This window comes from Nothoprocta perdicaria, unplaced genomic scaffold (assembly GCF_003342845.1).
Source record: "Nothoprocta perdicaria isolate Ctin4 unplaced genomic scaffold, notPer1 scaffold_378, whole genome shotgun sequence".
Taxonomy (NCBI): domain Eukaryota; kingdom Metazoa; phylum Chordata; class Aves; order Tinamiformes; family Tinamidae; genus Nothoprocta; species Nothoprocta perdicaria.
Window position 1 is genome coordinate 98026 of NW_020455619.1, and position 17662 is coordinate 115687.

At 37.8% G+C, this 17662-nt stretch overlaps 1 protein-coding gene across 2 annotated transcripts; it reads left to right on the forward strand.

Moving 5' to 3' along the window:
• The first annotated feature begins 267 nt into the window (after positions 1–267).
• Positions 268–16199, forward strand: ACP1 (acid phosphatase 1). Of its 2 annotated transcripts, none has more exons than XM_026044687.1 (6): positions 268–314; positions 8331–8404; positions 8515–8628; positions 12990–13051; positions 14469–14574; positions 15519–16199. In XM_026044687.1, the coding sequence occupies exons 1-6, from the start codon at positions 272–274 to the stop codon at positions 15594–15596; spliced, it is 477 nt and encodes a 158-aa protein (XP_025900472.1). In that variant the 5' UTR covers positions 268–271; the 3' UTR covers positions 15597–16199. The 2 variants fall into 2 exon arrangements, with proteins under 2 accessions (XP_025900472.1, XP_025900473.1); XM_026044688.1 differs by lacking the exon at positions 8515–8628 and adding an exon at positions 8683–8796 and having other exon boundaries at positions 269–314.
• Positions 16200–17662: the final 1463 nt, after the last annotated feature.

Below are 17662 nucleotides of genomic sequence, written 5' to 3' on the forward strand. Positions count from 1 at the left end.
GGCCGCGCACCTGGCGCAGGTGAGGCGGGAGGGGCCTCCGCGGGCGCGGCCCCGCCGCCGCCTCGTGCCGCGCCCCTCCCCCGTCCTACCCCCCTCTATCTCCCCCTCCCATATTCGCGCTGGTACTTTTATATTTATATGTTTTATCTCCCTGCTCAGATCAGGCGAAAAACGTAGGCGCCCCTAACGGCCGCTGCCGTAAAGCGAGGCGCGGGCGGCGCGACAGGCCGGCGGCGGCGAGGACCCCTGCCGGTGCGGCGGGCGCGCGAAGATGGCGGCGGGCGAGGCGAAGTCGGTGCTGTTCGTGTGCCTGGGTGAGCGGGCGCCCGCGCCCCGCGGCAGCGCGAGCGGCGCGGCCCGGCGGGAACGGCCCGCGGAGGGGCCGGAGGCGGGAGGCGCGGCGGCCGCGGCGCTTCTGCTGCGGGATCGGCTGGCCTCAAAAACGGGGAGAAACGAGCGGAGCGGCTCCTCTGTGGGAAGAGGATAACTGTTACCTAACCCGTCATTCAGTAGGAAAAGGAGCTTGGTGCGCGGTGGGGATTGTTTTGGTCGGTGGAGTTACGGCGGCCCTGAAGGGCGTGAGGAAAACCTGGCTCCTTTTCCCTGCAAGTTGGAGGTTTGTGCAGGTGAAGAGCTAGGCCACAGATTATTCTTTAAAAAAAAAAAAAAAAGTGCTTTTGTCTGTTTGAGAATCCCTTGTCTGTCTGAGAATCACGTGTTGTAGCATGTTGCGGAAAGCAGAAGTGCAGATGTGTTCAGAAAGGGTTTGGATGTGGTCCCGGAGTTCAAGGTAACTGGCTGCTGATAAGCAAGATCATCCGGGGCGTTTTCACGAGCAACAAATTCCTAACCTGACTGCTGGGAGGCTTATGTTAGCAAAAGAGCACGTGGCCTTAACCTGCTTTATGTAAGTTTTCTCTAAGCACCTGCTTCGAGCCTCCCTTGAGGACACCACTCTCSATAGGTCTCTGCTCTGATATAGTCGAGTTTTCACTGTTATCTGSCCCCTGTAATCCTACCTGCCTTCTGGGGTTTAATCCCTGGAGTCTTCACTGTTGTTTTGTTTTGTTTTTGTTTTGTTGTTTTTGTGTTTTTAATTAAGAGTTTGGTTACAAAACAAGGAATGGATATTTGTGTGCTATCTGCTTTCCTGTCCTAATAGGAAAGGAGATTAGTTGRAAAGCAAAACAGAGTTTAGTTTGATGAAATGTATCTTGTTGCCCTATTGCAATAAAATCAACCCTTAATAATAAATTAGGGAAGGCATCCTTTACATACGAAATTATCATTTGCTGTTTGGAGCCACTGGCCTCTGGCAGACCTTTTAGTATAAGGACATATAGTTCAGCCTTCTCTCTGAACAGCAGGTTCTAACAACAGCAGATTTCACCAAATGATTCATAAATATCTATGGGTTTGTAAGGCCGTGATGGTGATTTGCACATTCCTACTCCAGTGTGGTTCCTGAGCAAGTATTTTCAGTGAAAGTTAATAAAAGTGTTGGTATAAAAACAAATTATTTTGAGTTTTGAGGAAAATACGAGCAAGTCAGAAAGTTCTGATATTAATAAATGCTTGAAATTCCTTTTTCTACCTTATTGGTTTGTAGAAAAGTAACCTAATAGTAGACTTTGATAGGCATGTGTAAAGCTGATTTAAATGATAACACTTTYTTTTTTTTTTTTTTGTCAGATATACACTTTATTTTTTTGGGAACCTTTTGCAATTTCTTGTAAGAAATTTGCCTGTTTTTTATTAGTTTTGAAAAGTAATGTTGAAATTAGATATTTTCCCTCCTTCTGCTTAGAAGTAATACCCTCAAGATATTGCTGCAAACTCTACTAAACAGAATTCTAGAATTGCAGATACCTTATTTGCTGATTAACAGGACCCATTARTTCTGAGAGCTGATACCCAAAAGCATGAGGCATTTCTTCTTGAAAAAAAGCATTTTCTTTCCACATTATTTTGAAAGAAAACCTATTACAGAGATATCCACTTACCAACTTACTGTATTGAAATATCCATTTACTGTATTTATTTGTGATGAGATAAGCAGATATTCATTGCACTGCAWAATAGAACCTAGTTAATATGCATAATTACACTAATGACAGTTTTCCCCTATTAATGAAAATTAAAMGGAGCGTCTGACAGCATATGTGATTACAGTATATGAAAAAGCACCTAGAAAGATTTTTTTTTTTAAGCCAAAGGAAGATTTGTAACTGGACATGAACCAAAAATCAGTTAGTTTATAGCTGCAGAATGAGAAGCAAGAGCTTGAATAAAGCATTGAAGAGGTCATCATAAATAACTGCCTTAGTGGGGTTTCTCAGCATGCTGACAAAAAGAAATAATATAATTTTTGGAAAAGGAAGCAAATATAAGAAAGGAAAATGTGTTGCTTCTGTGCAGCATTAGAAGGATASCTGGTGCCTTATTCAGTCCATCACTGAGTGATACAAAAGTTAGCATGGCCATGCTAACTGTCATGGTCATAAAAGTGATCTTGATACTGGAAAATAAGATTTTGATGCATGTTTAGAAAGGTGGAGAGCTTGATCATTATGGGTAGGTGCTTATTTGTTGAAAAGTGCTATTGCTGAGGAGCTTGGGAGGCTACTGGCTTTTTGAGAAAAGCATAATGATTAGTTAATAATTGAAAATCATTCTTGTTGCAGAAAAAGAATTTTAACTTTTTAACATCCACATGATTACATGGTGGTTTGAGTACCATGAATCCTACTGAGCGATATGGGTACTGAGATTGATTATATTGGCAAAACCCCCTCTGACTAGGGACTTGGGCACCTAGGACTCTTCTATTTTGWTATATAGAAGATACCTCCATTTTGAGGTCTTGAGCTCAGGTTGATTTGCACTTTTTTTTTTTTTCCACCTCCCTTCAACATTCTTAAGCTAGTATTTAACTTCTCTGTATGTTGGTAGGGTGGGAAACATGTGGAAATCATGCAAAGTTGCTGTAAACCTGGCTCTTCCAAATTGAAAATGGTAGCAGGAATGTATGCCTTTGCCAGTGAGTGGAAAGGACTGCACTTACCTGATCTCAATCTCTTATCTGATGCCATCACTAAGAAGCATATTTTTGACTTCAAAAGTTGAAAATTTAAGCAAAATGTGGTGGTTATCCTGTCTACCATAAGGGCTATGAATCTGAGCCTGAAATGGTTATAGATTCTCTTTTATGTCCTTAAGGGGATTGATGGGGGATGAATATACAGAGTGGAATAAGAACTCAGAAAACATATGGGCTGCTTGGATAATTGTAGTATTCTTGTCCCTAGAAAATGAGTGACAAAACGACTGTAAAAGTCATCAACAAATGGGTCTAGTACTGATTCTATGAGYGAGGTCTTGTACCTTGAGACATCATTTGGAGATGAATATACTTCAATTACTAGCTTTCTGAGCTCGAATATGTGTCTGCATTTTAACTTGAATTTTTTAAAAATAAGGATAGTAGAGATTCAGAACTTTCATACGAGTATCTTACACATTATAGATGATAGTGTCAACATTCATTTTAAGTAGCACGGACACCATAGAAGAGTGAAAATAGTTTGGGTCATGTCATTAGGTAACTCAGTTCAGGCAATGAGGAAGGCTAAACAAATAGGAAAAAAAAAAAAAGGGTTTTACTCCAAAGTCGCTTAGAAATTCTGAAAGTAGTTAATGAATTAGTAGGAGCCGTAGTATTAAGTATACATCATTATTTATTTGTTACAGAATGTTTAGATTTAGTAATGCAATTTACTGTGATTGTGTAACTGTGCATGAATAGAACAGTTCAAGCTGGAAGATCTCCCTGCAGTAAAACTTCCCCCTCYGAGCCTCTGTTCAAGCAGGTTCAAGCTGGAGCAGGTTGCACAGGACCGTGTCCAGTCAAATTTTGAATGTTTTCAAGGATGGAAAATACATAACCTCCCTGAGCAACCTGTTCCAATGCTCAGTCATTCTCACTGCAAAAAAAAAAAAAAAAAATTCTTAGGTTCAAGTGGAATCAACTGTGTGTTGGTGTGTGCCCAGAGTCTCTAGCCCCTATCACTAGGCACCACTGAAAAGAGTCTTTTTTTCCATCTTTTCATACCCTTCTCTTTTGGTATTGTAAACATATTGATAACATCTCCCTGAGCCTTCCCTTCTCCAGGCTAAACAGACCCGACYCTCTTGGCCCTTCCTCACATGACAGGTGCTCCAGTCCTCCTTCATGTTCATAGCCCTTGGCTGGACTCACTCTGGCAGGCCCATGCCTTTCTTGTCCAGGTCTGGCCTCAGCAGTACRTGTCACTCCAGCTRTGGCCTCAACAGTGCTGAGTAGAGGGGAACAGTCTCCTGCCTTGAACTTCTGGCAACACTCTGCTTTGCTCAGGGTGCTGTTGGCCGCCTTTTCTACAAGGAGCATTGCTGGCTTGTTCATCAATGCTCAGCTTGTTGTGCCTCAGATGCAAAGATGCTTTTCAGCTCTTTGGCCCACAGTATGTTTTGGTGCGTGGGGTTTTATTCTTTAGGTGAAGTAGTTTGCATTTCCCTGTGTTGAACTTCCTGAGRTTTCTGTCTGCCCATTTCTCCAGCCTGTTGATGTGCCTCTGAATATCAACGCAGCCCTCGTGTGCAAACAACTCCTTTGAGTGTTGTATCATCTACAAACTTGCTGAGGGTCCTTTTGGTCCCATCATCCAGGTGATTAATGGTGATGTGAAACAATATTCGCCCCTGAGGAACACACTAACGACTTGTTCTTGTGCTGCTCTTCATGACCCTTTGAGTCTAAAAGTTGAGCCACTTCTCAGTCCTTCTCACCAACTTTTGATCTACCCTGTAGTTCATCTTGCCTGTGTAGTTCAGCTTGCCCGTGAGGATGTTATGGGAGATAGCAGAAAGCCTTACTGAAGCCAAGGTAAACAGCATTAGCTGCTCTCCTATCATCCACCAAACCATCATCTCACTGTAGAACTGTGTTGGGTTGATTAAGCACAATTTCCCTTTGTAAATCCCTGATAACTACTAAGATAACTTTTCAGTCATTTTTGTGCCTGGAAATAATAGAAGGGTATTGCCTTCTGTATTGCCAGAATTGTTTGCTCTGTCACCTTTCCAGAGCTCAAGGTGAGACTGACCAGCTTGTAGTTCTTTGGGTATTTCAATTTGGCCTTWAAAATAGGGATAACATTTGCAGTCTTCAGGAACCTGATCACAGTGACCTCACGACATCAGCCAGGACCTGCAGCATTTCATCTGCTCCCATGGACTTATGTCCGCTTGGTTTAAGTKTTCCTTAACTTGATGCTTTTTCACTGTGAGCAAGGCTTTCTTTTCCAGTCTTTCCCTTGGTCTCAGGGGCCTGGGATTCTGGAGGGTAAGAGTCTGCAGTGAAGACTGAGGTGAAGTTGGCATTTAGTACCTCAATCTTTTCTGTGTCTGTTTTCGCTGGCCCCCCTGCCTTATCCAGTAGCAGGCCCACATTTCCTTGGTCTTGATTTTGTTTCTTTCATACTAGTTAATGCCTTTTGTTGTTCCTCTTTCTTTTCCTCACCAGATTCAACTCAATAATGTGCTTTGGCCACCCATCCCCATCCCTGCATGCTCAGACCTCTTTGTATTCCTCCCAGGTTACTTGTTCCTGTTTACACCTCCATGCTTCCTTTCTAGGTTTTGGTTTTGTCAGGAGCATCTTGCTCATCCCTGGTARCCTCCTGCCACTTCTGTTTGGTATTTAAAGCTTGTAGGAAGTGATCCTTGAATGTCAGCCATCTCCTTTGGACTCCTCTTCCCTCCCATTTTCCCAAGAATTCAACTAAGCAGGTCCCTGAACAGGCCCAGGTTGGCTCYCCTGGACGCCAGGGATGCAATCCTGCCTTTTCTCCTGCTCCTTCTTTGCAGGAATCTTAACTCCATCATCTCATGATCATGCATCCAAGACTTTATATAAATATATATATATACACACACACACATACACACACATAAACATGTATAGGAAAGCCAAGGCAAGGCATTCTTTTCTGTAGTCCTTCCTTGYTTGTAAGTATATGGTCCAGCTTAACACGTCTCCTTATGTGCTTCTCTGTCACCTGTCAGAAATTTGTCATCGATGCACCCCAGTAACCTCCTGGTCTGTTTGTGCCCTGCTCTGTTGGCTCTCCAGCAGATACCAGGGTGGTTAAAGTCCCCCATCAGGAAGGACCAGGGCCTGCAAAAATGAGTTGAGTGGTATTACTCATTCAGAGGAAAAAGACTATACAGGAAGAACTGGATGGCCTTGAAATTTGGTGTAATAGAAATGGAATTTAATAGTTCAAAATAAAAACTTGAAATTACCTGAAACAACAAGGAATGGGTTAATTAGAAGTAGGAGATTATGATCCCAGATCTGATATTCATGAAGATCAAAATGTGGTCCTTGAAGGTGTTATCCCAAGTTATTTTCAAAAGAGCTAAGCAACTATTTTGGAGATTGCTTTTTTTTTAATATAAAAGGAGTTGGTAAAACTTTTCCTGGAATACTTTGTGTAGGTTTTGTTGTCAGCATTCAAGAAAAATGAATTCAATTTAGAACAAATGCAGGGTTAAGTTAACTAGAATGATTAGATAAGGGGACAAATAATTTCCTGAGGGGGAGGCTGAGAGCTTGGTTTGTTTAGCTTAGCACAACTGCACTTGACAAGAAGTATGTTGGTTCTGCCTCTGCTGAAAGGAAGAAAGGTTTTTAAGATACAGAGTGATGTTAACCAAGATCAAATGAGCATCAAGTTCAGAGCATAAATAATCACTGGGAATTGGAAGGTTTTTGGCTATCAGAGGATATGAGTTTCTCTGCTTGCAATGTAGATAATGGATTTAAAAGGGAACTTGGTGGTATATTTTTCTACAGTATTGAAGGATCAGATTCACTGACTATGATGTTTCGTTTCTGTCTAATGTTCTATGCTCTCTTAGTTACCTATGAAAATGGTACTGCTTATTAGCTTATTTAGCAAAGAAAGTGAAATTTATTTTTTTATATATTTATAAAAAATCTCTCTTTTGTCACTGTCATTTTTAGATTTAAAGCAYTTTTAGATTTAAAGCAACTTTTTCTATTTCTCATTCTATTTTTCTTTCAGATCCAATTTAGYTCCTCAACTTATAATAAACTAATTCAAATAGAGGAAAAAGTAAATTTGTACCTGGAAAAAAAAAAAAAATCTACTGCTGCTATCAAAAATGACTTAATTCATCAGCAAAATTCTTTTCCAAAGTTTTGCTTTTGCTCATTTAGCAATCTGACTTTTACAAAAACTTTGCCAACAAATTTGGCTTGGTTGAATAGTTCACTTTCCATTTTGCCTTTATTATAGTTGACACGATTGAAGACAAATTATTAAACATCCAAGTCATGACAATTTCTTTGTTTTTTGTTTTGCTGAGAAGACAAATGAATAAAATCATACATTCTCTTAGATGGAAGATGAAGGTTTGTTTGTATGGTTAATTGTACATCTGAGTAAAATGCCAAGTATTATAAATCTGCACTTAGTTTCCCAGAATTTTCTGAGGATGAAATGGTAAAGGTGGAAACCAAATATCATAGCTGGTGGGATTGTTTGTTTTTGTTATTGCTTTCTGTGCCTTGTGTATGTGTTTTGCAGTATTTAAGTCTTGCGATCAGAGCCAACTTGCATTCCTAGTTCTCCATACTTTGGAAGAAAAAAATTAGAAAAAAAAATCCTGAAGCGTCATTGATCTTGTGTAATTTATTCATTTATCTTCAGAGTTTTGGGATGAGTAGCTGGAAGCTGCTCTTGAAGGTTCAGTTTGACCTAGTGACTTCCCTTCACTAGTTAGCAGCTCTCTTTCCTRCTACTGGTTGTTAGGCCGTTCCACTAAGCCAGTTCCACACTGGTGGAGATTGCGGTTTGGAATTATCCAAAATTTTTGTTTCATAGGTGGATAACAATGTAAATACTTCAGATGAATATTTATACATGATCCAGTAAMACCTTAGCTGAAAAATGACCATTATGTAGCAGAATTCGCAGATGATCTGCTGTCACTTAGAAATTCCGTGTCGTCTTTTCCAGTCACAGACTCTGTAGAAGAGGAATAGGGCAAGCTCCCTCCTACCTGCTTTAACAAGGTGTATCTTTGCATTTCAAAAGACTGATGCATATTATGCTTCCACTGTTGCAGAATTTCTTGGGACAGAATAACAGCAAAACACATGGCTAAGTAAAAAAATCTTTCATCAGATTTATGCTGATGAATCCATACAGCTCTTTATTTTTTTGGTTTTAGTCATTCTAAGTTTTGATTTCCTATTTTTCTAGGAAACATTTGTCGCTCTCCAATAGCTGAAGCTGTTTTTAGAAAACTTGTAACTGATGAAAAAGTGGAAAATAAGGTAAGCCACTTATATCTGTACCCACCTAAGAAATAACTGTTTGTTAGCCAGTTAGTACAAATATGAACCACGAGAAAGCAAAAATAAAATATAAATTTGTTTTTCTGTAGTGGAGGATAGACAGTGCAGCAACATCTACCTATGAAATAGGAAACCCTCCTGACTATCGAGGACAGACTTGCATGAAGAAGCATGGCATTACCATGAATCATATTGCCAGGCAGGTACTGTACTTTTATTTTCTTTAAATATGTATATGTATTTGTTTTGTGTTACAGTGGATGACAGACAGTGCTGCTGTTTCAGACTGGAACGTGGGGCGCTGCCCAGATGCAAGGGCTTTAAGCTGTCTAAGAAATCATGGCATTGAGACAGCCCATAAAGCACGGCAGGTAGAAGAGAGTATATTTTCTTTCATGTTCATTCTCATTCCTTTTTTCATCTCTAACCATTACACAGAAGTCATGTGACAAAGTTCATTTGCTCACAGTTAAGTGTTACATAATAAACATGTGTGGTCTTTCGAAGGACTTCACAGAAGTTCTGCCTCATGTGGAAATAAAACTTTCCGTGTTCCAGTTTGTGCCCATTAGTGGCCACCACTGAGAAGAATTTGGCCCCATCCTCTTTACGTTGTCCCCTCAGATATTTGTACGTGTTGGTCAGGTCCCCTCTCCATCTTCTCCGTGCTAAACCGGCCCAGCTCGCTTGGTCTCTCCCTCATACTATGGTATGARGGTGTGTGASTCCCTTAATYATCTTTGTCAGTCCGYGCTGGACTCTYTCTAGAAGCTCCACGTCCCTCTTAAACACTTCCAGTTAAAGTTATTATTAAACTTAATTGGGAGTAAAATTATGAAGCATTTGAGCAACTTACTCATTGTAGAAACAATTYGACTTCAATGCCTTAGTATTGTGCACATTTTTCTGACATATTTTTTGAGTATTACTTAAAATGCATGATTTTCTCATAATCTATTGCACTTTTTTCCAGACTGACTGGAATTTTAAAGGCTTGAATTTTTTATTTGACARGTCCAAGAAAAAAATAGAATACTTGTTTATTCATCACTAGAATTTCTGCTTTTGGATGAAAATATYTTAAAAGTTTTTGGGGTGCCAGATTAGAACTAAGGAGCTTAAACACAAGACTAGTGGTAGGATTGGTGGTAATTTAAGAAGAAAACATAATCTTGAAGCATCCTCTATGACAAAAATCATTTCATTTTTCACGAATGAAAGATACTTCCATTTTGCATTCCAGAGAGATCTGAAACAAACATGTCTGCATCTATTTAAAGTTCTCAAATAAATGCACATAACTTATTTCAATTAACTATTCTCTGGATATGAAGTGCTCCTGTAGGACTTGACCTTTTCCTACCTTGAGTTTATGCCACTAGTTCTTGTATTGACAAAACGATCAGGTAGTCATGTTAATGTCTTTCATTTCTGTTCCCTTCAGAATTTTGCTAGACCTTACTGAGGTCATACTTTATTTTTCACTTCCAAAGACTACATGTTTAGTTCTTTAACTTTTTGAAATAAATTCCCTCAATTAGTTGATTGGCCTGTACTAGCTTTTTCTGATGCAAGTCTTCCATATGCAAACAGAATTGAACACACTGCTATTCCAGATTTTGGCTCTTTTACTTCCTATTAGAATAATTACTAGAAAATGTCAGTTGATGTTGTCATCTTTTTCATTACTGATTCTAGATTTACTGCTTATTACTGCTTAAAAGCGGCATATTTTGTCATGATACCAACTTAATGGTACTTAAACCAGGCAGTGTTTCAGTCACAGCAGTGTAATACGTTTGTCTTCTTAAGCCTTGCAAGTGAGAACTGTCCCTGGGTATTATTGGAGCAGTTTATGAACAGTTAGGCAAGTTATCCAAACAGTTGATCCTCTGCCTTGAAGCAGCTCTGCATATGCTCTTTTGGCACAGAGGAGGTAAGAATGCATTCCTGAAGAAATTTGCCCATGCATTTTGGAAAAAAAAAAAAATTTAAAGGAGGAGAGCTTGGAAAAAAAAAAAAAAAAAATAAATAAAGGAAGGCTATAAGTATGTCTGATGATGATAATATGCTATATGTACAGAGAAGAAATAAAAAGGGATGAGACAATAATATGAAAAACTAACAGGATGAAAATAGGTCTAAAACCCCCACGTTCTTTCTGCTAAGAAGGGAATCSGTGACCTGTGGTAACTGTTAGGTTTGTAACTCCACCTTTACTGTTTCCAAGTTCTATCAATGATTCTGATAAGGCCTCATAGGACTTCTAAGCAGTGTACAAGTTGGTTGTTGAGAGTGGTCACATGAGGAACAGCGCTGTGGTGGTTATTCCAGAGCATCCAGGATAGTTCCAGTTTTTCCGTTGTTTCAGAACAGATTGAGAAAGATTGAGAAAGATCAACCATGAGCTGCAGAATTAGAGGAGAGATTTTTCTTCCATTGTCTTCTAACTACTATCATGAGATGACTACTTCAGACAGTTAAAATTTTTGTTCCCCTGGAAAAGTGTGTATCCTGTGAAAGGCACTTTCAAATAATTTAGCACATRTTTATGATGGTTGTGGCTTGCATTTTTTTAATCCAAAAGTGACACAAATGCTACAAGAGTGATTTATGTAAGAGAAAGTATTAAGTTGGTTATATCCTGCAGTGGTATATAATTGTGAGCGGAACTACTGAAGTATCAGCATACATGTTAAGATTTTAACATTTTAGTTGGTAGTAGGCTTCTTGATGTATGTTTATGTACCTATTGAAATTCTCAGTTCTTAGTCTTTGTGTACAAAATGRTTATATTAATCAGTTTCATCTTTATTCATACTCAGGTCAAAATTGATTTCAGTATGACTCATGTCTTACATTTGCCTTTAATGTGAAATTGAGATTAGAAGAACGTTATATTAAACGTTGTGTCACAACTGGATAAATGTAAGGACTACAGCAACTCTGTGGTTTGAGCGAGAGAAAGAGATTTCATTTCCCTTCTGGAGATGGAGGGCAAACGCTTAACATAGATAAATTAGAACAATGACGTGATTTTCCACAAACTGCCTTTGATAATGGTTATGTGCATTTTTTAATGTAAAAATTATTCTTATCTGCGTAGTTCCATCCCAAATTGATCACTTAAGCTCTCTAATACTCTTCCCAAAATACACATTTTAGGTTCCCAAATATGACTAATTTGCCTAGATTTTGGGGAATCTTGAGGGCATTGGCTGCAAGAGCCCAAGCTAACCAGTCATCCTGTGTGTAGGACAGCATCTGCATCACCACAGCGATAGCTCTGCCTCATAAGTTTCAATCCAGGAGGTTTGGCAGGCCCGTTGGTCTCTTCACTGCTTCCCCCAGCCCATCGGCCCTACCGAGAGGTCTGAGCCTGTGTATTTTCACAGGGGCCGGTATTTTGCTGCGCAGAGCTACCAGAAGAAGCCTGTTGAGGTTCTGTAAGGGTTGCTAGGAAAACAGAGCTATTTCTACTGTAAAAATATTTTCATAGGTCAAAAGCACAGCATGAATACGGCTAATATTTTTACAGTGAAAACAAACAAGTCTGCATTAGTTTTCACTATTTAACTGTTTCTTGTCAAAGCTCCTTTCCCTCAAGTTTTCCAYGTGTGAAATGTATCATGTATAGTTTTAATCTTTTCATGTTCTCCAATATTGGAGATTTAATGTTTGCTTGTTAACAGCAAACTATGCTTCATGAAAACTGTGAAGCTTTTACTTCTACTGCCTAAAAAAAGTTTGTATATCTAAATCTTGGAAGTGAAAGCTCTGATGGCTTCTCGGACAATGTGTTACATTTTTCTGTCTTTTCACTTGATTATTTGCTTCTCTAGCAACTGCYATAGAAATACGTACTGTAGAAACCTTGCAAGTTCCTGGGTTTTGAGGCTTACCCATCTTACTCTGGACTTGGTTGTTTGAATGTTACTAGTACATGTGTTTAGGAGTCACTAACCTGCAGAAAGAAAAATAACTGGCAATCTGATGGTACAAAGTTATAAAATAGATCCCAGATATTTTCCACATTGTGTTGTAAATTTGGTGAGCTCACATAGTGTCACTATATTTGTTTTTTAAAAGATAGTTCATGCCACCATACTTTAGCTTGAATTTCACCTGTTATCATTTTTATATAATACAGAGGTTTCTGAATTGTTTTACATGTTTTGTCCCTTTTTTAACTTTTTTTTGAGAATGAAATATTAAGATAGTGAATTGCCTGCACTTTTAATGCATAGTTTATATAATTGGAAACTTGTTTCAACTTTAGCTACTGGAAAGTATGGGAGGTGGTCACATTTCTGGTGGTGTTTCTGYGTTAATGGTATGTTAAAAATATTAAATGATCATTATTTTTGGGGGGGCAAACTTACAAAACTGGATAAATAACTATGGCAGGATATATTTAAACACTGTCTCACTGTAAGGAATACTGAAAATAGTTTAATTTTTATAATCTAAGTAAATCATAATTTGTAATTTGAAAATCCTAAACTTTTTTCCTCTGTTGTATGCAAACCAGTGTGTAGTCTCAAACACATATTTATAATTCTAGATTACTAAAGAAGATTTCCAGACCTTTGATTATATACTTTGTATGGATGAAAGCAATCTAAGGTAATGTATATAGCAGTGGAAGAACAAAATTATTGACTACTTGTAGTGCTAACTCAGGAATTACTTTGCAAGATAGATGTGATATTTGGGGGCTTTTTATTTGTTTGTTGTGTGCATGTGCTTGTGTGTATGATATCGTAATAGAAGTATTCTTGTAGTATGCTTAATAAGCTGGAAGTGAGAAGTTCTGATGTGATACATGCCGTTTAAGGAATAAAGAAAAGGAATTCTAGTATATGCTGTTATTACTGGCATTCCTCTTGATGTCTATAGTTAGGCATGAATGCATATTTTTATTTTAAGTCCTAAGACGAGATCCAAAAGATACTACRGAAATTTAGGACGGATTAACGCTTTCATTTCACCTAAAACTTAGACTCAGATGAAGCAGTTTCCCTGGGAATTCCTGTCTAGCTCCAGGAACGCAGGTTCATTTTACATGGTGATGGAATGCCTGTCATGTCAGAAAAAGCAGCAGTCTTAATTTTGGTTATCCCTTTTCCTTAGTATTGGAKGCATTTGACATCCCCCTGTTTATTAGGTGCTATGGCAAAAGCTTTGAAGCAAATGTTTGGGCTTCATTGTAGTTATATGACTGCAATTATATAGCATGGGATGATGTTCTACAAACAAACATCCTTCTTGTCCTCTGAAAATATGACAAATATTTACAGGACTGCACCTTTTTTTTTTAAAAAGGATAGAAAACTTCCTTAAAATCTGTAACTTGAAGGAATAATTGCTTAGTTTATAGAGGTATCCTAATTTTTAAGAAAAAACATATTGTACTCTTGCAGTTTTATATTTCTAAACTATATGACTAGCATCAATTTCCTACTGCTTAGTATTTCATTACTGTAAGTTTTTATGGATTTTTCTTTTTTTWAAAACCTCATCCATAAATCAGTGTAAGACTTGGAAATCTAGTGTGTGTTTTTCAAAGGCACTGCTCAGTGCATAATTTGTTAGGCCACAGAGTTAATCCTCACTGCTGTCATTTTGTGGTGTGGTTTAGACAAAAGAATAAAGTTGTACAAGCTTAATAGCAGCTGTTTGAAAGAATACTCCGCAGGAAACATTTTGCAATGTATCATTAGCAATAAATTTTAATTCCTTCAATACTCGGAGAGCAAAGGTGATGATTAGGAATGGAGGTTGTTAATATTAAAAGCATTTAACATGTTCCAGCTGTACAGGATTGTGAAAGTCACAGCACTGAGCTTCTCATTTGATGAGAACCATCTTAAACTGCATTCAGATATCAGACGCTCATTTGTAAGATCGGGAAAATACTGTCTTAAAAATAGTATGTTATATCAGTGGGACATAATTTAGGGGAAAAAAGGGATATGACCATCTAATGCTGATTCAGCAAGTTCAGGGACGTTGACTGGAAAACTACATTTTCCTTTTACAGAGATCTGAAAAGGAAAAGCAACCAAGTTAAAGACTGCAAGGCTACAATTGAGCTTCTTGGCAGTTAYGATCCACAGAAACAGCTTATTATTGAAGATCCATATTATGTATGTATAAGAAATTATTTTTATGGTTTGATTTAAAGTAGCATGTGTATATACCTGATTGTGTGTATGTGTACATATATATATATAYACACACACRCACACACACACACACTTTTTATATGCAATTTTCCCAGATCCCAAAGTTCTCGTGGAATATGTAAAGTGATGATATACTAAGTCAACTGTAGACATATTTTCACTTAGGAATTACTAAGAATGAGAGCAAAATAATATAAATTATTAGAATAGGAAATGGAAAAAAAAGCCTTTATGCTTATATAAATTATTTAAATTTAAAATGCACCTACGTTTTGAGTGTAAAGTTGTGGTCAGTCAGCATCATTTTTCAAGAGGAGGTRATCAAGAAAGAAAGGAGGACACTGAGGTAGGCAACAAAGTGAAATAATGTCATCAGAAAGCAGCCTAGACTAGGATTCTTTAKCTTGGGAGGGAGAAGTGACAGAAGATGCAACAGAGATCTGTTAAATGTTGAATATCCTGGGAAAAGGCGAAGGGGAGTCRCTGCTCGATATGCAAGAAACAGATAGTAACAAATGGCTCAAAACTGAGGTTCAAAACCAAAAAGRGTATTTCTTGTTAAGATGTAAAAGTCAATGCGACAGGATTCTGTGTAAAGAAAAGAGAAAAGGTTTGAGAAAAGAGAAAAGGTCTCAAAGAGTCGAAACATCTATGGAGAAAAGTTATTCAGGGGTTGATCGGCACAGAACCACAGTATTTGGCTTTGGAAACTCCTGTACCACATATTTTTTTTTTTCAAACCAGGAGGAAATATGCAAAAAAACCACCCAAGGATTTGTACTAATTTTATATTCTTTTGTAATGTCAATTATTTGCAGCTATTGGCAACAAGAATCTAGTTTGTACAAAGTTTTGGTCTGCGCCTATTACCATTCTTAACATTTTCTTCCTCTGCTCTTTTCTAGGGGTGTGAGAAGGACTTTGAAACTGTTTACGAGCAGTGTGTTAGATGCTGTAAAGCGTTCTTGGAGAAGCCTCATTAACGCAACATTTTATTTCTGAAAGAAAATAATTAGCTCCTCCTGGAATATGTAAGCTTTACTTGATTGGTGTATTTGAAATGTAATATTATGCCTCCGCAGTAGGGTCAAATTGGTACTTTTTCAGTTTAACTTTGTATTGTAGTTCTTCTGTCATCTAAGTAGAAAAACATAGAAAAGTTTTAAACTTGAATTAGATGGTCAACCATTTTCTCATGCATCCATGTAATAATAAAGTATTTCATTCAGAATAAATCTATCTGTGAACTATTCTAATGCTTTCCCATAAGCACTAGATCTTGATTCTTTCCCATAAGCACTAGATCTTGATTCTTTCCCATAAGCACTAGATCTTGATTCTTTATGTGCAGTAAAAACTAACCTAAATTATTCTTATTGGACCATTAATGGGTTAATTTAAGTGAACTTGCAATGGAAAGGTTAATAGTAATACCTGTATATTACCTTAGTCATAGCCTCCTACCATCACCAGGCAGCTTTTAGACTGAAGCTGTTTCATGTTGTGCTGGGTGAATAAAAGGGCCACGTCTGCTCCCAGACAGGTGTTGCCCTTAACATTATTTCAGAGCTTGAGCAAGCAAAGCCCATGTGTATTGTCAGAGTCTCATTAAAACAGATTACATAAGTTTAAGTGCTCRGTTAGCAAAGAAGAAACCGTTTTTTCTACCAGTTAAGAGGATCTCAGTTCAGAAATGAAGATGAATATCAATAGAACTTACCTAGTTAGTCTTGCTTTGGTCTTGCGGACAGTTCCTAGCACATCAACACAAACATGTGTAAYGTGGCATTTATTTTTAGGACAAAAAGAGTCAATTTAAAAGCATTAATATAAAAGTGTATATTTTGTATTACAGAGTTAGTAAAATAATTTAAATCCACACAATATAATAAAATAAATTTGCTAGAATCCCAGTACAGTGGACAGCATTGTCATGTATTGCTCAGGAGAGAACACGGACTGTCTTCAGTTTATACTTTCTCATATTTTTAACCATCTATAACATAATGTGAATAAAGGCCAGTTAAGTCGGACGTTTTGCTCTCACAATAACTGCGTTGTGAAAACCCAGCATTTGTCTGAACTCTATCCTTCAGTTCTGCCCTAGGTCTCTTGAGAGTAGCAGCATACCTGCTACCGTGGCAGTTTCCCATTTTAAGCAATGGCAATTTTGGTATGAACTGGCATTATGATATTATCTTTAAAACTTGCTTTCCTTACTGCGTTACTACGTCTGTCTACTTTCCAAAGTATACAGAGTAGCCTGTGGATTGTTCCCAGTTCATCTCCTGTGCAAGACAACTACCTTGATAAGGGACACACATTTCTGGGAAAGGAGAAACCTTGGTGTCTGTCCCTGTGAAGAGGTGCTGAAGCCTTCATAGTGGSGGCTAAATCTCTAGGTCTACTGCAGTGGGGAAAAAAAAACAGAAAAATGTTTGTGTTTATGAGATTTCTGTTTTCTGATTCCTAAATTTTCAATTGGGATTTTTCTAAAGATACAGTATTACTTAAATTTTAAGAACCTGCTTAGAAAAAGCAAATGGTAGTTGGAATATCTAAGCACAAAACCAAGAATCCTTTCACATCAGAAAAATCAAAACTGGTAAAACAAAGTTAAGAATTTTTAGGTTAATAGCTGTTTAACTTCAGGGATTAATTTAGGAGTTAAACCAAACCAAAATGAAAGTATTCCTTTCTCACCAAAGGAATATATATATTTCAGGTCAGGTGAAATACTGAATTTGAGGATTTTTTTTGTTTTGAGTGATTTAACCAATCATGAAAATAATGGGCAGTTAGGCACAGACCATCTTAGAAATGTGTTTTTTGCACTACCTCAGAAGCAGAAATACTTAGAGTACTAGGATTTTAAATATTCCAGTGGAAGTAAAATAATTCAGAAGGCTGAGAACATGATGATTTGTTTTTTCACGTTGATAGCTGAGTAGGAATTGAACCTATAATTTTGTATATTTTAAAGCAAAGACTTAAACGCTGTAAATATTTATGTTTTCACTGCTACGGTAACAGAAAGGAGATAGAGGGA